The sequence below is a fragment of the Podarcis muralis genome, chromosome 2, assembly GCF_964188315.1.
Source record: "Podarcis muralis chromosome 2, rPodMur119.hap1.1, whole genome shotgun sequence".
NCBI lineage: Eukaryota > Metazoa > Chordata > Lepidosauria > Squamata > Lacertidae > Podarcis > Podarcis muralis.
Window position 1 is genome coordinate 77,176,628 of NC_135656.1, and position 19,208 is coordinate 77,195,835.

Genomic DNA, 19,208 nt, shown 5'->3' on the forward strand with positions numbered 1-19,208 from the left:
GACTCTGACAAATCCTTTTTCAGGTCCCACCAAAGCTCGCGACAGTCACTACATATTGTAACGGTAAACAGCATACATATAAACTGTGCACTGTGTGCAGATGTAATTCCATTTGTCTGCCAAGGAATTTCACTAAACGATCAGACATGGTTTTGAGAAAATTCCATCCACTCTCTTTATAGTTTTAACTTGATAAACGTTCATTTCCCCACCACCCACACAGAATCAGAATTGTATGTAACACTATTTGGCCAGAATCCAACACAGAATGAAGTATGTTTGAGTCTGTTTTGGAATAGGCCTAAATCGGCCATTCATAATTGCTGTTTTAGTTTTATCCCTTTCCTAAAAGATAATAATAATAATAATAATAATAATAATAATAATAATAATAATATTTATTTGTACCCCGCCCTCCCTGGCCAGAGCTGGGCTCAGAGAGGCTAACATCGTATAAATAATACAATGTTCATAAAAACAAGCAATCGATCGATTAAAATGCATCTCAAAATTAATTCAAATAAATTAAGATTAAAACTGGACAAATTATAATCCTCAGGTTAAAATTGAAAGTGGTTAATACTTGCCAGGACCAACTGTTTCCACTGATATTATAAGGACCTGTGAGTGGGCTGGGAAACCTCCTTCATGCTTGTTCTTCTACAAAGAGAAAATGAGTCAGACTGAACCCTGACCAAAGGCCTGGCGGAACTGCTCCGTCTTGCAGGCCCTGAAGAAGGATGTCAAATCTTGCAGGGCCCTGGTCTCTTGTGAGAGAGCATTCCACCAGGCCAGGGCTATGGCCGAAAAGGCCCTGGCTCTGGTCAAGGCCAGTCTAATCTCCCTGGGGCTGTTTATTGGTCACTTTCCGCAGCACAAAGCAGTTAATATCTGTATGGATTTTGTTGCTAAGTTTTAAAAATCAAGAATAGCACATTAAAAGTGACCACACATTAAAAATTAAGGAACAAAAATACTTCATCCCTGCACAACATAAACATGATATCCTAGCATTTAACTTGTACTTTAAACTGTAGTTTGTTTTCTGTATAGCTGTTCTACCACCGAAGCAGTTCAGAGGGGGGAAATGTTGGCATTGTCTGTCTCAAGAGACAATGGAGTGTGCCTCCTGGGGGGGGGGGGTAAAGCCAGCAACACTGAAGTGACATCCCTGAGGTGCAAGCCTGGGCAGTGTGTAGGGTGGTCCTGGACTGCCCAGACAACAAGACCCCCTCTTGGCCTCACTTATGTGGACCAAAGGAAAGGAGAGCAACATGTTTGGTGCCAGCTTGGCTGCAGGAGTTGCCAGAAGGAGGCATACAATAATCACAATATTATAACAAAATCTTTATTTAACAAAATGTGCATATCACTTGATTGCAGTAAAACCTCCAAGCAGTTCACCATAAATATGAAAATTATCAACAAAAAATAAAGGTAAAGGTAAAGGTACCCCTGCCCATACGGGCCAGACTCTAGGGTTGTGCGCTCATCTCACTCTATAGGCCGGGAGCCAGCGTGACAAGCTGCATCTGGTGAGCCAGCGCAGCACACGGAACGCCATTTACCTTCCCGCTGGTAAGCGGTCCCTATTTATCTACTTGCACCCAGGGGTGCTTTCGAACTGCTAGGTTGGCAGGCGCTGGGACCGAACGACGGGAGCGCACCCCGCCGCGGGGATTCGAACCACCAACCATGCGATCGGCAAGTCCTAGGCTCTGTAGTTTAACCCACAGCGCCACCCGCGTCCCAACAAAAAATAGTTTAAAACAATTAAAATAAAATGGAAAAATGGATTAAAATGTGCCAACATGTTTATCTATTTATCAACATTATTTTAACACATCATCAACAAAAAAAATCAACAAGATTTTTAAAATTATGTTAAATCCTTAAGCAATGTCAGCATAAACAATAATCTTCAATCAATAGTAAATCAGGCAGGTTTTGTCCAGTGCCCACAGTATGGAAGGAGGGGTTCCTATGGGAATCCATTCCAAATAGTGGGCCCTATCACAGGGAAGGCCTTCCAGCTCTGTGGTTCCATAGATGTCATTGTTGTAAAACAGATCTCAGTCTAAAGAAAGATGGAGGGACATATGGGCTGCCCAATGTAGCACAGATGGGGGCCAGTGTTTCTTCTGTGAAACTGGTATAAATCCCTTACTAAATCCCTGTTTGCTCCCTTCATGCTTATGTGCAGGCATGGATATTTGCACAGGCAGTGTAGGAGGACATTAGGGTGAATGGGAGATCTGGGTGCCCCTCCCCAACCCCTCCCATTCAGACCTCCCTCTCTGCCCAATTACCAGTTACTAAGACTCCAAATAACATTGTATTCTAACTGATGGCACATTCACACATCAAATTATGAAAATGCAGTACAGGCATGAATATCCCTCCTGCCCAGGTCAAATGATATGGCACAGCAGCTAGCTGATTATCACTTGCAGTTATTCTGTTATACTGCAGGACCAGCTGGCATTCCGTATACTGGACTAATTCATAAAGCAGAGGAGCACTAAACAGACATATGCAACAAGGTTCAAAAAAAGGAGCCCGCAGCTGGGTTTCAGCTTCAGGATAGTCTAAATATAACACTGGATACTTGAGGAGTCAGATATCTAACATCCTGGAACAACATGCCATGCAATTATGCTCCATATATTGCTTTGGGGGCAAATTAGATGGGGGGAGGGGACTGAGCAAGTGGAGAACAATAAATCTGTCCAAAGTTTGTTGTTCTATTTCTCAAGCTTGCATTGTCTCCAAAGTAGCTCACCAATTCTGTACAAAGCACAGTAGAACAGAATTCATCCGACTGCAGTCTGTGTTATAATTCTAGCACAACGCTGAACTGCTAGGGTTGGTCAGCTTGAAAACTGGGTGAAGGGTGGTTTCAAAAGGCTGTGGAGAAAAATGCAAGCAGCAGAGTTCATCCTTAAGACAGAATCAGTGGGTGAATTCAAACAACCAGGTTATTCATAGACACTTTCAGCCATCGCCCAATATCCTGACTGGTCACTTGACACTTTCAACATTTGGTGACTCATTCACAGTGGTCTTTTAATAGGAGCTGCCAAAGTGAAGTCCCATCTGATGAGATTCTCGGGTGTCTGCTTGCCAACAAATGGCCTGGATCCAGAATATTTTCTCTATTCCTATGGCATCTTAGAGTTAACTCGCAGCCATCTCTCCGTCTTGCTCACTGCTGAAGAATCCCAATGTTCTCCTACCTTCTTATAAAGTGGTTGGATTTGCCCTTCTTATATAATATCCTTTATTAAGTGTGGAGAGGTGAGCCAGAAATTGAGTGCTGTCGCTCATTTGACTCTGGTTCATTTTTAGGTAAGATGGATGAAATTACACCATATACTAAGCCATGGGGATACGAGGATCTTCACATGATGCTGGGGAAGCAAGGACCAAAGGCCTTCACTTCAGGCTGCAAGTTCCCAAGGGCAGAAGCCTGTGCTTGCTTGCTTATGTTGCTTTATTTGAATGGATACAAACACTTTGATAGTGCTAAGGAAAGAGCAGCTACCAAGCCCCAGGATCAGTTAAAGCTATTGACTGAAGCAGGGCTAGCTAATGTGGTACCTTCCAGAAGTGTTAAGAGTACAACTCCCATCATCTTGGCCCATTGGCTGGAGCTGATGGAAGTTGGCTCAGTTGGTAGAGCATGAGACTCTTAATCCCGGAGGCATGGATTTGAACCTCAAGATTCCTTCACTGCAGGGTGTCGGACTAGAAGATCCTCGTTGTCCCTTCCAACTCTATGATTCTATGAACAATATCTGGAGGGCAGCATGTTGGCTAGACTATGAGCTGTAGAGGATGAAGAGCAAGACACACAAGATTGCTAGGGAGCAGCAATTTGGGTACTAAATCTAAAAAAGTGATCACAGAAGAGCGCAAAAGAACAGAATACAAAAGTGGTCAGCATGATGTAAGTTTTTAGAAGTGCACAAAATTAAATATGCGCTTATCTAACATTAAAGGTCTGTGGTAAATGTTCATTTCCATATTTTAGAGGGACTCCTAATGCAACAAACCACACTTTTCTCCATATCCTTCAGTCACACTGTATAATCTCTCCCATGTCTGCACACTTGTCTGTAAGAAAGACTTTTCTGAATGGGGTTTTCTTTGGCATTACAACTGAACAGGGTGTTTTCTATTAACAAAAATAGGAGGCACTCACAACATCGACTACTATAGCCTATGATTCACTTGTGGCTCTGTGCCAAAACCTAAATAGATCGAAGGTCTGTAGGCTCCAGAGGAAAGGTAGACTAACTCTTTTTTATTTATTTTTAAAAAACAATCCACAAGAGACGTGAATGATTTACAGAGAATTGAAAGAAAAGGCTTTCAAGACAGTCCCTGCTAAAAGGGAAAAGGGGAAATCATACAAGATTTACTGTACAGTCTACAATATTTGCAGGGAACGCACAACTGGAATAAGCTAGCCCACCCCGCATTAAACTGACTTTTAAAAACCCACCTCTCTCAACTGTATGCAATGGCCTGTTTGTTTTTGTACACAAACAAATTCTCCACAAACCTTGCCCAAAGATGCATTATATACTTTAGCCACGTCAGACAAATAAAACCGACTCAGGTTACAGTCAAGCTCTATAATAAAGCACCTGTAATGTGTAAGAGACTCTGCCATTGGCTTGCTGGGCTCTGGCTTTACACAGAACATCTGCTGCATATAAAATGCTTAATTAGCTGTTGAACTGTGTCGGTAACTTTTCGTTTTGGTCTCTGGAACGTAGCATTTGCTTTTTCTCAGCTAGCAAGTTTCAAGTTGAAGGCAACAAAGCTCTTTACCGAGGCAGAGGGGTTAACCTCCAGCCTCCTCCTAATCTGATCAAGTTACTTCTAATGCTCTGGCCCATATTTTTCATGAGGGTGATGTCTCCCAAAGTGGCAACTTAAGTAAACTTCTTAAACTGGTCTTTAGTGTGATCGGTCCATCTCAAATGTACACTTTCCCCCCAACTGTCTTGATTTGCCTACCTTATGAAAAAGGGTAAGTGAAATCAAAGTATACTTGGATATAAAAAATATACGGATAAGATGTTATGTGCGCATCTGTTCACACTTCTGAAAGAAAAACCTATTTATAAACTATTGAAAAATACCTCCAGCATAACGTAGCATAACGTTTGTATGGTGCAAATAAAAACATCTTGAAGGTCCCAGGCCTCAGAGAGGTTAGGCTGGCCTCAACTAGAGCCAGGGCTTTCTCAGCTGCGGCTCCAATCTGGTGGAACGCTCTGTCACAAGAGACTAGGGCCCTGCGGGACCTGACATCTTTCCGCAGGGCCTGCAAGACAGAGTTGTTCCACCAGGCCTTTGGTCAGGGCGCAGCCTGACTCCCTCCTCTGGCAACCTGCACAGAATTTTGCTTAACGGTTGCCATTAATTTGATTTTAATTAATTTTTATAATGAAATGTTTTAGAATGTTGGATTATTTGATTGTTTGATTACTTGATTGTTGTTAGCCGCCCTGAGCCCGGCTTTGGCTGGGGAGGGCGGGATATAAATATTATTATTATTATTATTATTATTATTATTATTATTATTATTATTCCAATTGCAATAGTCAGAGTACTTATGCTTTGCTACTCCAGCAAAGTAAATTTAGTGTATCCAAGAATCTTTCCCTTGTTAGCTTCGCTTACCCTTCACTATACCATCTGCCATCTTGCACCATCGTAAGCTGATGCTCACAGAGGCTCTTGTCACAATAAACAGCTTAAGAGTGGCATGCCTGGGTACTTTTCAGGAACACTCAAATAAGACTGTGTATTGCTTATATATTAACATTTGGTTTAGTGGGGATGGGAGAAACTCTTATGGGCAATTAAAAAAGAATGGTTGTAGCACAAATAAGTTTCGCTTCCATGAGAGACATTGCACACACTTTTGTAAATGAAGATAATCTTTAATAATAATAAAAAAGTAAGTTTCGCTTCCAGTTACACAGAATAGGCCAATGCTCCCAGAAAGTACACAGCACCCATTTGCTTTAAAAGCTTCTTGCATCAATTCCCCAAATCTGCATGTTAATATTGAGAATTTAAAGAGCAGGGGCGGGGGTGGTAGTGATGTAGGGACACCTTGTAAAAGATGAAATCCGTTGAAATTTGTGATAAATACTAACACCTCTAAAATGCATTTACAGAATTGTGTGAATGTTCCCATAAATACATACTGAAAGATTTGGTGTGTGTATGTGTGCTGCCCTACCACCCACTAGCCACCCCACCAGTGTATTTGCAAGTACCAACTTAAAAAGGAAGGAGGAAGTGTTGCTTAAAAAAAATAATTTCTCAAAATGCAGATATAAAATACAGAAATAAATGTCCACAAAGAAGGTACACTTCATCAAGAAAGGAAGAGAGAACACACCAATGTTAGAGGGAAAAAGGGAGATAGGGAGTTTCAGTGGTGCATGACAATTTAATTCACCAAGAACACAGTTATTCGAGAATAGCCATCTTTCCTTCATAAAATCTTTTGGGGAAAGATATTGTACTCCACTTGTGGTGGTAGCAGCTCAGATTCAGAAACTTTGGGATGATACTGCTTGATATCTTAAATACATTTCTGTGTGGTTTCTGACCTAGATATGGCACTGAAATTTCCTCAGTCACCCTCCCAGAGCAGCTATAAGGACAGAAAGACAGATGAAGTTCATCCTCATAAGTTCTACTGAGTCTCTCAGTGGCCTTTGATACTTTGCAACCTTCAGTTCACTTTCCTGCAAGGCACTACAGGTATGTTAGGCATCCTATTCCTTTCTGATGCACAAATGCCTGAATGTGGTGTGGCACTATAGCTTGACAACCGTGTGCTATGGTGTCCTACAGAGTTTCAGCTGAGGCCCATTCAACTTTAATTCAGATTTAAAAAACATGCCACAAGTAACAGGTGGGTTCATTTTTGTCATCTCAAAAATAACAAGGCGGCTCAATGTGTATGGGAAGTGGTACCCTGCTCACTACTGATGTGAATTTGTACTTCCCCTTGAAGAGGTTTACAGCTTGGGGAACTGTTAGATGCCGGCCTTTCAATGGGTGTTCTGCGTGTTGCTTTTCATCAATTTATGCTGCTTCTGGGCTCTCTTAGAAAATGAAAGGCATGTTGTGGTAATATCCAGGTTAGACTTTAAAACTGGAGACTGTTTGGAACACAGCAGCTAAATTTTTATGTGGAACATACTAGCCTGAAGATCTTCTACCTGTCTTAAAGTGCTTCCACTGGCTTCCACACACAATTCACATATTGGTTTCAATCATATACATTTATTACTAATATTTCAACCCTGCCATTTAAGGTTTGGGACCAAGGTATCTGAAGAACCTCCTTCTCCCACATAAACCTACCTGATCCTTTGGAAACTTTCCTCCTGATGCCCCTCCCTTCCTGTGTTCAGTATCATCAGAGGATAGACAGATGTTCATGAAACAGGGCCTTATCAGTGGTGGCACCCTATCTTTAGAGCAACCTCCCCAGGCAGCTCTGTAAGGCTCCAATGTTACCCTCTCTTGGCTTTGGATGTTTACATCAGTTTTTTAAATATTGTAGGTCACTATGTTGCGAGGGAGGGCCAGAAAAATTGGTTCCCAGTATCCTCTGGATCTCGGTTATCTGCTGATCAGACTGCATAAACTTTCTTTCCCACTTCACTGCCAAATCCCTAAGCAACTGACCCGAACTGCTATCAGGGAAGCTGCCAAGTTCCTGGAAGAGGTCAAGCAGAAATTCTCTCCTTCCTGATCATTAACCACTTAAGACTGAAATAACCCTTCGTTAGCACAGGGCACGGGAAACCTTTCAATAGCCTGCAATAACCCTTTCTTTTGAAATAAGTGAACGAATACAAAAATATATAGCTGACTCGCACAAGAGGACACAGGAAATTGCCTTGTACCACTGGTGCAGGTCAGACCATGATGCATCAGTATTATCTACTCTGTATTTTGTGTAGTGTTTTATGACACTGCAACTTTAAATTGTTGCTAAATGCATACTCTGACTGGCAGTGGCTCTCCACATTTTCATGCCGCAAATGTAACTTTCATGCATGTATCCTACCACTGAGCTGTCCCTCAAGCACAGCATTGGAACTAGGAGTGTGCACTGACCACAACATTTATTTAGGACCCCAATTCTGGGTTTCAGGAAACTGCCTACCTTGATTCAAGGCACTTTTTAGATTTTCTGCTTCATCTAGAGAGTTCACGTGAGTCCATTGTTTCTCCCACCTCCAAAACAGTATCAGTTATAACTTATTTTCCTTTAGGCAGATGTGAATGAAAGCTGCAAAGCAATGGAGTGGAGGAAGCCTGCCAATTTACATGCAGTTAGATCCAGGGGCTTTTCTACGGGACAGTTTTAAAGTTTGGTTTTTGTTTGGGTTTTTTAAAAAGGAAATGTCTTAACTTTTAAATTCTGGGGTAGAATATATATCAGGCAACCTTGCCAATTCTGAGGTCATGAATCCTGCCAAATTTCAGAAGCAGAGCTGCAAAGGTTTCTCCTCAAGGGCAGCTGTCAACAGTTTTGGCATTGTGTGAGCAGCTGGCTTGAAAATTGCAGGTATGGGGGAGGCACCCCTGCATCTAAGAAACCTGTCAAATTTCAAACCAAAATTTCCAAGGGCTTTTGAAGCTGATTTCGGGGTGGGAAGAACTAAATGGACCTGCTTTTCTAATAAGATCATTCCCATTGATTACAAGCTAGATCCCTCAGTCGCATTGGACCTCCTTCTCCTGACCCTGACATTTTCTTCAAGCTAGAGACATACAAACAAACAAGATGAATTTTAACAGGGAGAAATGTAAAGTATTGCACTTGGGCAAAAAAAATGAGAGGCACAAATACAAGATGGGTGACACCTGGCTTGAGAGCAGTACATGTGAAAAGGATCTAGGAGTCTTGGTTGACCACAAACTTGACATGAGCCAACAGTGTGACGCGGCAGCTAAAAAAGCCAATGCAATTCTGGGCTGCATCAATAGGAGTATAGCATCTAGATCAAGGGAAGTAATAGTGCCACTGTATTCTGCTCTGGTCAGACCTCACCTGGAGTACTGTGTCCAGTTCTGGGCACCACAGTTCAAGAAGGACACTGACAAACTGGAACGTGTCCAGAGGAGGGCAACCAAAATGGTCAAAGGCCTGGAAACGATGCCTTATGAGGAACGGCTAAGGGAGCTGGGCATGTTTAGCCTGGAGAAGAGGAGGTTAAGGGGTGATATGATAGCCATGTTCAAATATATAAAAGGATGTCACATAGAGGAGGGAGAAAGGTTGTTTTCTGCTGCTCCAGAGAAGCGGACACGGAGCAATGGATCCAAACTACAAGAAAGAAGATTCCACCTAAACATTAGGAAGAACTTCCTGACAGTAAGAGCTGTTCGACAGTGGAATTTGCTGCCAAGGAGTGTGGTGGAGTCTCCTTCTTTGGAGGAGACTTTGGAGTCTTTAAGCAGAGGCTTGACAACCATATGTCAGGAGTGCTCTGATGGTGTTTCCTGCTTGGCAGGGGGTTGGACTCGATGGCCCTTGTGGTCTCTTCCAACTCTATGATTCTATGTACGTTTCAGATCTGCAAAGTTGCTTCCTGTCCCTATTAGCCCCACACAAAGTTTTCTCTATGGTAAAATCAGAGATATTTTTTTCACTTTTCACAGGTACTTGTCTGCAGAGTTTGATGTCTAGATCACCAAGGTGCCACAAAATGCCTCAGAGCTTTCCCTTTTTGACTTGTGCAGAGTCAGAGGGATCCCATTTTGCTTTGGGCAAGCCCCAAAGCTGCCCCCCACCCCCAGGCACCCTGCTTCACTTTGGGATTAGGGATTTGAGACAAAAAGCGTTTCTCAAAAGACTGCAAACGGGGTGAATAACTTCTAATTGTATCTCTCACCTCACTTCAAACATGGGTCTGCCCCCTACATTTGGTATGATGCATCTGCTGCTATCCCACGGCAGAGTTCATGCTATGTATGCTTCATTAAAATCAACGGCACTGACATGAAAAGCACACACAGGATTGCAATCTTTGGCTTTCAGGTTGCTTAGTAAAATGATCTAGAAAGCTCAAATGCTTAAGAGTCTGCAAGAGCTCCTGAATTCTGAATTAAAGGCTACAGCTACTTTCTAGAGCTGCTCAGTACTACTCCGTCTAAGATACTTATCCATGCAGAGTGTGAGATTGGCCCCCAAATTGCTTCTTAGATGCCTTCAAGTGCAAAAAGTAATCAGGATTTTGCAAAAGAGCTTGTTGTGAGAAAAAGTGTCAACAGTGCATTTCCAGCATTAGAAACTCTCCCATGTAGTTCCTTACTATGTTAGCAATCTGTTCTACTTTAATCGTTTGGGAACACAATAATCCTAGAAGCTGGAAATGTAAAGCTCTCCATCATAAGACCTCACTATATTTCAACAGGACTAAAATATGAGAAAGTTTTTCTAGAATTAATCAAGGATGCAGTAAACCTCTGCCATTTCTCAGAGACAAAATATGCACATCAATAAGCTCATTTGACTATTTTTAAATGAAAAATGCCTTATTTTTGTACAGCTTTTCATTGTGTTTAATGTCAGAATTTAAAGCCTTTGTGTGTGTTTTTCTACAATCAGTCATCAAGCTCTTGTGCCACCTGGGCTGCAAAATACATCTGTATACATTTACCTGCCTTGAGCCCATGAGAAGGAGTAGAAAATAATCAAATTAAAATTACGTTTTAACCCGAGCTCTTGTAAGTTTTCAAATCAAACATGAACTAATACATAACCATTTATCATGTATAATCTTTAACAGAACTGTCCTTTTTATTTCCTTAGTTCCTCCTGACTGTGCCTTTAAATGCAACTACGATGTGAGCTGCAGCCCAAACACACCTTTTTCCATGGCAGCCATCTGTGAAAAGTTGTTTGGATGAGAAAAAAATTTTAAGCAAATGGAGGGGTGGGTGGGTAGGAAGGGAAAAAAATCCGTATAGCCCCCCCCCCCAAAAAAACCAATACGTATTTTCACTTTGCCCTAAGAGAAATGAGTGGTAAGGTCAAATGCTGTTATCTGAACCCCCTTTCTTTGGTTGTCTTCATTTGTGCCCCAGTAATTAAAATTCACAAGTGGTGGGGGTGGAGAAACAGTCTATTACCAGTCTGTTCCCTGATTTTAACCACAGGCAGACATTAAAAGCACTAGCAGTGCAGCAGGACTCTTAAATTATATACCTAAACACCCACACATTATTGGACCCAGAAGCTCAACTATAACCCGACCTTGTTTTGAAATATGATCTGCTCACCGATATTTGGCTGTGAATTATACTGCTGTCAACTATGCCTTAAAAACAAATGGCTGACCTTTTGCAAAGTTACTTGGCATGTAACTCTACACAGAAAGAGGGCCAAGAGGAAAATAATTCAGTACCATTCAACGGTTCTTAAGCTGTGTGATTAGACCTTTAAGAGTTCTTGGTGAAGTTAAAGATGCAAGAGTACGAGCCGCTCTTGCAGAAGAGTGGTTAGCACAAACTGCATGCTCAAAGGACATACACACACTCTCATATTTGTAAAAGAATAAACTTTTGTGCCTGGCGTGCTCTGGTCCATGGGGTCACAAAGAGTCGGACACGACTAAACAACAACAAAAACTTTTGTAGGAGTCCTATTTAGAAGTTCATTAACAGGATCCATGAAGGGGCCACAGGCCATGTGCACTGCCCTCTCCAACCCACCTACCCTGAGCATCAAGATCTGATGAGAGAGATTGAAGGCACATTCAGCTGAGCAGGCTTACAGTCCTCCACACGACTGGGAACCCTGATCAGACAGGGCTCCTGTTTTTAAGGACTGTAACATATCACAGCACATATGGAAACAGTCACTCTGGAAAGGGGGGGGGGGAGTTCTAACAGACACAAGGAAGGAAGGAAACCCACTTCTTGAAGAAACCAAAACTGGTGATCTCCTGTGTTTATCGTCTGCGCAACACTGTTGGTGTATAAATAGCACAAACGTGTTTCTGCATATTCTTAATTTTCCAAGGCAAGGTGATGCAACAGGTCAAATGGGAATAACCTTCAGCCACAAAGAGGATCAGCTGATTTTTCAAAAAGTCCAGTCCTCTGGGTGTCATGTCTTCCTCAGCCATCCTTTTGACATTTTGTACATCTTCTTCATGCTGTAAGTCACAGATTTTTTTATTCCTTTAAAAGAAAGAAAAGAAAAAATGAATTACAGTGGGCCCCTTACATGGGGAGATATTGCTTCTCCCTGGCTATGACAGAGTGCAAGGGTTCTCAAGGGCCGAGGAGGTATGCTAACATGGCTCAAGTTATTGGAGGGCTCATCTGCTCTTACATTCTGGCTGCTGTTTTAAATCACATTTTATTGGCTTTATCATTTTCTTGCATTATTTATGTTAGTAAATATGTCAGTGTATTTTTGTCAGCTACCTTAAACAGAAAGGTACAGCAGAATAACTTCACAATGCTTATCCCCCCCCTTAAATACTCTTCATTATTGCTCCCCATTGTTTTAAGAATGTGTTGGCTGTTTTATAATGCTTTACTTGTTTGTAAATTTTGGGCCTGTTTCCTGCCCTGGACTCCTTCGGGAAGAAGGTCAGGGTATAGATTAAATAAATAAATAGCAATAACTAATAGACTGTTGAACAACAAATAAAACACTGAATAAATGAATAGCAATAAGTAACAAATTAACTAATTTTAAAAGTAGGAAAAGGAAGCCGGACATTTAGGACAGCTTCAGTAACTAGTGTTTTATACTTCGTTACCTGGTGAAGCATCCCACAACTTTATGGCCAGTTCTTAAATCAAGAGAATTTGACAATATAGTATACATCCCCTAATTAATCTATTTTAACTAGTCCCCAATGCATTTTTGAAGACTCTCCTTACTAAATCCTACTCTTTAAATGTCTCATGACTTGAGACTCCACAGAGGTAGGTGTGTTTGCTGTAATCTTTCTGCGAAGATGACCATCTTCAAGATTTCAGTCAGCAGCCTACTGGTGCTGTGTAACTAAATACCACACATGCAAGTGCTTCCTTCTAGCGCTGCCATTTGTCACTTTGAAAACTTCCTGGTATTTTCACTCAAGAGAAAATGGAACCACCCCCCAGGCTTTTTCAGGCTAGATCTGTTGCCTGATATAGCACCCTTTGCTTTCTATTTCTCACTCCCATATAGCCTGGAAAAACAGCTGCCACGTTTCATGGTTGACATCTGCACCTTGCAATATATGCTACACGCAAGCACTGCAGGATGTTTCGTTCACTCAGAATGACGCAGACCAATATCGATCAAAATCTGTCACTCAGACAAGAAGCAGCCATAAGCAATCCACATGGCAGGCAAACACAACTGCCTACATGGGAACATCCCTATGCAACTATGAGAATAAGGGGAGGACAACCACAGGTTATTTGCAATGAGCACTGCTCATGCTTCCTTTGAAAACTCTGAGCTCAGAACTTGACCACCTCACTCATTTTAGATTTGCATGCCCCAGAGAGCCACAGCACTTAATATGCTTCACCATCAAGGAGATACACAATGATATGCTTCGAGGTCTTTCACCAGAAGCAGAAAGGGAGGAAGTCAACTCTGAATTTCTTAATTTTAGGACGACATTGTGTTCCTGAGAATTCATGAGCAATTTTTCATTAATAAGGATGGATCAAGACAGGCAGCTGAATCTGTCTCCAGCTAAGCTACGCAATTTTTACAATATGTTTTAAGAACCTTCAGACCAAATTCTCGTGGATTTTTCTTCTACCTAGTCAATAGTATTTTCTGATCGCACCTTTGAAAAAGGGTATAATGAAAAGGGGTAGGAAGTAGTATTCCTGTTGTTGTATAACACAACAGTCATTAGAGTTCTCATTAACAGATAATGGGTAGTATCTAATGGGCATCACCCCACCAATTGGAGGGATCCAGCAGCAGAATGGGGAGGGAGACCATTTTTGTCTACCCCTCCTACTCGCACCTGCTCCCATGTGCTCTGGAGAAGCAAAGGGACACCTATTGGTTAACACCCAATATGACAAGCTTTGTAGAATAAATATTTGGCTACATTGTTAGTAACAATACTGCACTGTTGTTCTGCTGTAATTGAAGAGATGGTGCTGCTGGAGTCCATGCTTAAATCCTACTGTTCTAATAGCGAATTCATTCTCTGTAGATCTTTACAGAGACAAGATGCTAACACCCACAAATAATAAGCAAGCTTAGGAGAACCAGAATGTTTGCAAAAGTACCGAAAACATTTAAGGCACAAAACCTCAGAGGAACCCCAAAACTACCCAATGAGGACTTTGGCATACTGAGTGAGCATGGGAGACTGATAGACAGAAAAGGAGGGGGAAGTGAAGGCACATCCTAGAAAAGGACATGTGGCACTTAAGCCAGATGGTAGACTTAGACTCAGCGGTGAAGCAAGCCGATTGGGCGCCTGGGGTGGCACCCAGGGGCAGGGCCAGCCAGGGCAGGATGCTCCGCAGGGCCTCCGGAGTCTGCCTGCCTCCTCCCACCCAGCTGCCCTACAGCTGGGGGGGGGGGGGAGACAGTGGGCGGACTGCTTGGGCAGCGTGGAGCCTGTGTGCGCCAAAGCCACTGTGTCTCTCCCAGGAGAGATGCATGGCTCAGGCATGCTGCAGGCCCCGCGGTGAGTGCCACCCGCCATTTTGACACCCCCCTCGGTGGTGACACCCTGGGTGGCCAGGGTGCGGTGGAGGCAGGCTACCCCAAGCTACTGGAATTTTCTGGTCTTTAGTAAAGGTAAAGGTACCCCTGCCTGTACGGGCCAGTCTTGACAGACTCTAGGGTTGTGTGCTCATCTCACTCTAGAGGCCAGGAGCCAGCGCTGTCCACAGACACTTCCAGGTCACGTGGCCAGCGTGACGAAGCTACTCTGGCGAGCCAGAGCTGCACATGGAACGCCGTTTACCTTCTCGCTAGTAAGCGGTCCCTATTTATCTACTTGCACCCGGGGGTGCTTTCGAACTGCTAGGTTGGCAGGCGCTGGGACCGAGCAGCGGGAGCGCACCCCGCCGCGGGGATTCGAACCGCCAACCATGCGATCGGCAAGTCCTAGGCGCTGAGGTTTTACCCACAGCGCCACCCGCGTCCCTTTCTGGTCTTTAACTATCAGTCTAAATGGGGAGGACTAATATCAGTGTTTTTCCTATGCAGCAGTCTGAACGTAGCCTAGCATTGTTCATAGCTTCAAAATCTGAATACTCAGGAATACCTAGAAGAGATATCAGTTGGAATTAAATAGCAATGCATATCTTGGCAGAAAGCTAAGCATCGCTAGATCATTACTGCAAATATAACAAAACATGGCTTTATTTTACACAAGGTTGCCAAATGCAATAACTGTGTAACACACACACACACACTCCTTAGAAGCAACTAAATATAAAACATTTCCAAAGCTTCTAAAAGTTCTAAAAGATCATAAGGCCAAGAGGAAAAATAAATCAATGGATGGTGCCACTTCTAATAGAAACCAGACCAGAAGTCTTGCCACAGATTTTAGAAAACACACAGGCCCCTTTTCTTGAAAAGCTAAATAGGGCATCTGACAGTAAACAAAAATATAGGGCTCAAACTAGTTTAAAACCACGCTGGCAGAAAAAGATGAAGGGAAACATTACCAGTTGTTTTAAAAGTCCTTGTTGTGCTCCCTGCCAAATAATGTTTGCAAGCAGAGCACGGCAGCTACATAATGAGTGCCATCGAGGATCCAACTGCCTACCATATGGCCTGTAGATATTTCAGGGCTTAACAAGGGCTATGTTACCTGTGTTTCAGCATGTGATAAACGGTTTATAAAAATGCAGGCATCATATTGAAACAAGTAACCGTTGAGATTGCCGAATGTGAGTTGAGCAACAGCAAATGTTGACAACATAGAGCAAGTCCTCCCTAGATAACAACCATATAACTGCCAGGGAAACAGAGAGAAGGAAAAGGGGGACATAAAAGAAAAATGCAAGTTGCTAATGCAACAACGTCTGGCTTTTGAATTCTGCCTCAAGCCTGCCATTAAAATTTGAATAAAGTCTGCGTGGGAAAGAGGAAAAAGGGCGTAGGAGATGGGTGGATAATACACCAATGATAAATAATACTCATACAAGTCTGTGCTAGTTCAAAGATTCATTAGGAGAATTGCAGTTGTAACAGGAGAAGGATGGTTAAGTGGTTAAACCGGTATCTTTGTATACTGCTGAATATATGAAAAACACCCACACACAGCAACCCAACTTAATTGTGCTTATGTTCTTAAGACATCTGCTGCACTGCGATCAACCATGCTTTTCTGTGGGGAAGCCACAAACTTATATATTAGTAAATTAGTGTGTGTTAAGAGCTGAAAGTCAAGGCGCCCAGGAATTCCCACCAATTAAACAGTTCTAAAACAGATGGTTAATGTGCCAGGATGCAGGTGTTAGCAACTGGCCTCTAGTGGCAAACATCCCATGCATTTATGAACCCTCAACTGTGCTGGTGTGAGGCCCTCGCAGAGTACACTTTAACGCTTCAGAAGCCTGAAACAAAAGTTTCATGATCTGCAGATTATGCAAAGGAGAAGAGAAGGAAGCTCAGTAGCTCCTTTGTTGCTTCACAGCTAAGTCAACAGGAGTAACAAAGTTAACTTCCCCGGGTGAGCTTCCTACACAATTCATGAACAGCACTAGAATGTGGGATAATTGGATGGGGTGTGGGTGGGCAGGCAAATAAAAATCCAGAACTGAACATACTGCAAGCCCATGACAAGGTATCACTGCAGGTATAATGTGTAATTTGGCCTTGAGATTTCTTTTCTTTTTCTTTTTGCAATATCTCAAATGACAGATAGGGTAGAATTTATTTATTTTATTAATATACCACTCTTCATCAAAAGATCTCAGGGTGCTTCACAAGATAAAAGATTGTAGCATGCATGTGAAAAGAATTAGTATCAACTGGGTGGTTTGAATCATTGAGAAGTGCCCTGTAAGTGTGAACTGACTAAAGAGAGTTTGTGGTTAGGTGGCTGCAGCAGACTGAGCACTTGTGATTGTAGGCAGAATCTGCATAAGGGCAGTCAGGGGGGCTGCGGTGGGGGCGGGGCCGCCCCAGGTGTCACCACTGAGGGGGGTGACAAAATGCCGGGCTAAACCACAGAGCCTAGGACTTGCCGATCAGAAGGTTGGCGGTTTGAATCCCTGCGACAGGGTGAGCTCCTGTTGCTTGGTCCCTGCTCCTGCTAACCTAGTTCAAAAGCACCTCAAAGTGCAAGTAGATAAATAGGTACCGCTCCGGCGGGAAGGTAAGTGGTGTTTCTGTGCACTGCTCTGGTTCGCCAGAAGCGGCTTAGTCATGCTTGCCACATGACCCGGAAGCTGTACGCTGGCTCCCTCTGCCTGTAAAGCGAGATGAGTGCCACAACCCCAGAGTCGGTCACAACTGGACCTAATGGTCAGGGGTCCCTTTACCTTTACTACTGCTTCCTGCTATTCCAAAGAGTTATGACTGATGTGGCGGACTGGACAAAATCTGGAGTGTAAGTCTTCTTCTTTGGTGATCACTTGTAGCTGAGTAAGATGGTTATGTATCAAAAATCAGGTCCGTGAATTTTAAAATTGTCATAATACTGTCAGCTCATTTAGATAGTTTGCTTTAACTATGCAATGCCCAGTTTAGTGAGTCAGTAACTCAGACAGCCTACATTTCAACAAGTAACTGCAGAAATATTTCTCAGAAGCCCAAGAGTACATAGCACAGATCTGTTAGCAGAGACAGCAATATGATGCTCACCAAAGTGATTAGAATGGCTGCTCTCAATGGCAGACAAGAACTTCCCATGCGGAGTGTTCTGCACACAGCAGATGCTGAGCATCTCCTGAACTCAACTGAAGTGCTGGTTCTTAAGGTACTTGAACCAACAGGCTCTCTCATTTCCAACCCTTAGATATGCAAGATCATTTTTATTAATTTCTGGAATAGAATTAGCCTTGCATGTGTATCTTCCTCAAGGATATGGTCCATCAGGAAAACCCAGCACCACATGCTCTTACCAGCTGTTAGGGTGGTTTTAGCACTCTGAATTAGGCTGGACGATCTCACAATTCCTGAAATGCCTGGAGAGAGAGGGAGCGAAAGAAAGAAAGAGGATAAACAAAAACAGATGTTATCCATGATACTCCTTTTTTTTTTTTTAAGGTGGTGGTGGGGTTACAAGTCAAATATTTTTCCAGTAACACAGTAAACCCAGCATGACAGTATGACTTGCCAATTACCCCAACGGAAACTGTTTATTTTGCTTTTATCGAGTAGATTCAAAAGCTCATTAGAATTATTTCATGCTATTTAACACATACATTTACATTAAAAAAAAAAAACTTTTGAAGGCCATTTCACTAAACAGAGAAGAACTTGGATTCTGCAATCAAATATATACCCAGTAAGAAGTCATAGCCAATCACAGTTCTTTGATTATTCTCATGCAGCTACTGTGTAATTGTCATCAATGAGTATTGCTGGTATGAGGCACATATTCACAAACACACATTTGTTGGATTTGCCATAAAGTATGAAGAGGCCTCAAGTGCTGTTCATTAGCATTAAAATATTTTCCAGAAAACTGGATGCCACACCTTTGGGAATGAGCTGCTTTCTACAAGTAGAGAACAATATAGTGTCTAAGACATGCATGGAAGGACTTTTGCAAGCAGCAACACATACTTTCCCCCCACTGTGAATATTTATGCATGCTACTGAGACCTGTGGGTATAGGGCGGTATAGAAATTCAATAAATAATAATAAATAACAACAACAACAACATAATACTTTGCCATATTTCAAGAATGGACCTCTTTAAAAGATCCAAGACACAAGGGACAGTGGGTGTACTCTAGCCAAAGTTTAAGCCCTTTTACCTTAGTTTCATTGCCTCCAAACTGGGGCTTCATATGCTTGAATTTTAATTGGATTGTGCCCCTTATTTTAAGTAACTGCACCTTATACAACACTGTTATGAAGCACTTGACATTTTTTTAACCTTATGCATATACTCTCAATAACTATCAAGGTAGTGACTTTTTGGGGGGCATTTTACAGATGAGGAAAACTGGGATTTTTTTTAATCCGTCAACC

The 19,208-nt window shown here is 42.4% G+C and overlaps 1 protein-coding gene across 4 annotated transcripts in view; it reads right to left on the minus strand.

Annotated features, from left to right (window-relative positions):
* Positions 1-5,939: 5,939 nt before the first annotated feature.
* Positions 5,940-19,208, minus strand: part of TAMM41 (TAM41 mitochondrial translocator assembly and maintenance homolog) — a 137,196-nt gene continuing 123,927 nt past the window's right edge. For 3 of the 4 annotated variants that reach the window (XM_077924834.1, XM_077924835.1, XM_028718900.2), the window contains 2 exons: positions 18,130-18,192; positions 5,940-12,243 (listed from right to left, as the gene is read on the minus strand). In XM_077924834.1, the coding sequence (XP_077780960.1) occupies positions 12,170-12,243; positions 18,130-18,192 (137 nt within the window). In that variant the 3' untranslated portion in view covers positions 5,940-12,169. Of the gene's footprint in view, positions 18,193-19,208 lie in introns of all 4 variants that reach the window. The other variant, XM_077924833.1, reaches the window with a different exon arrangement.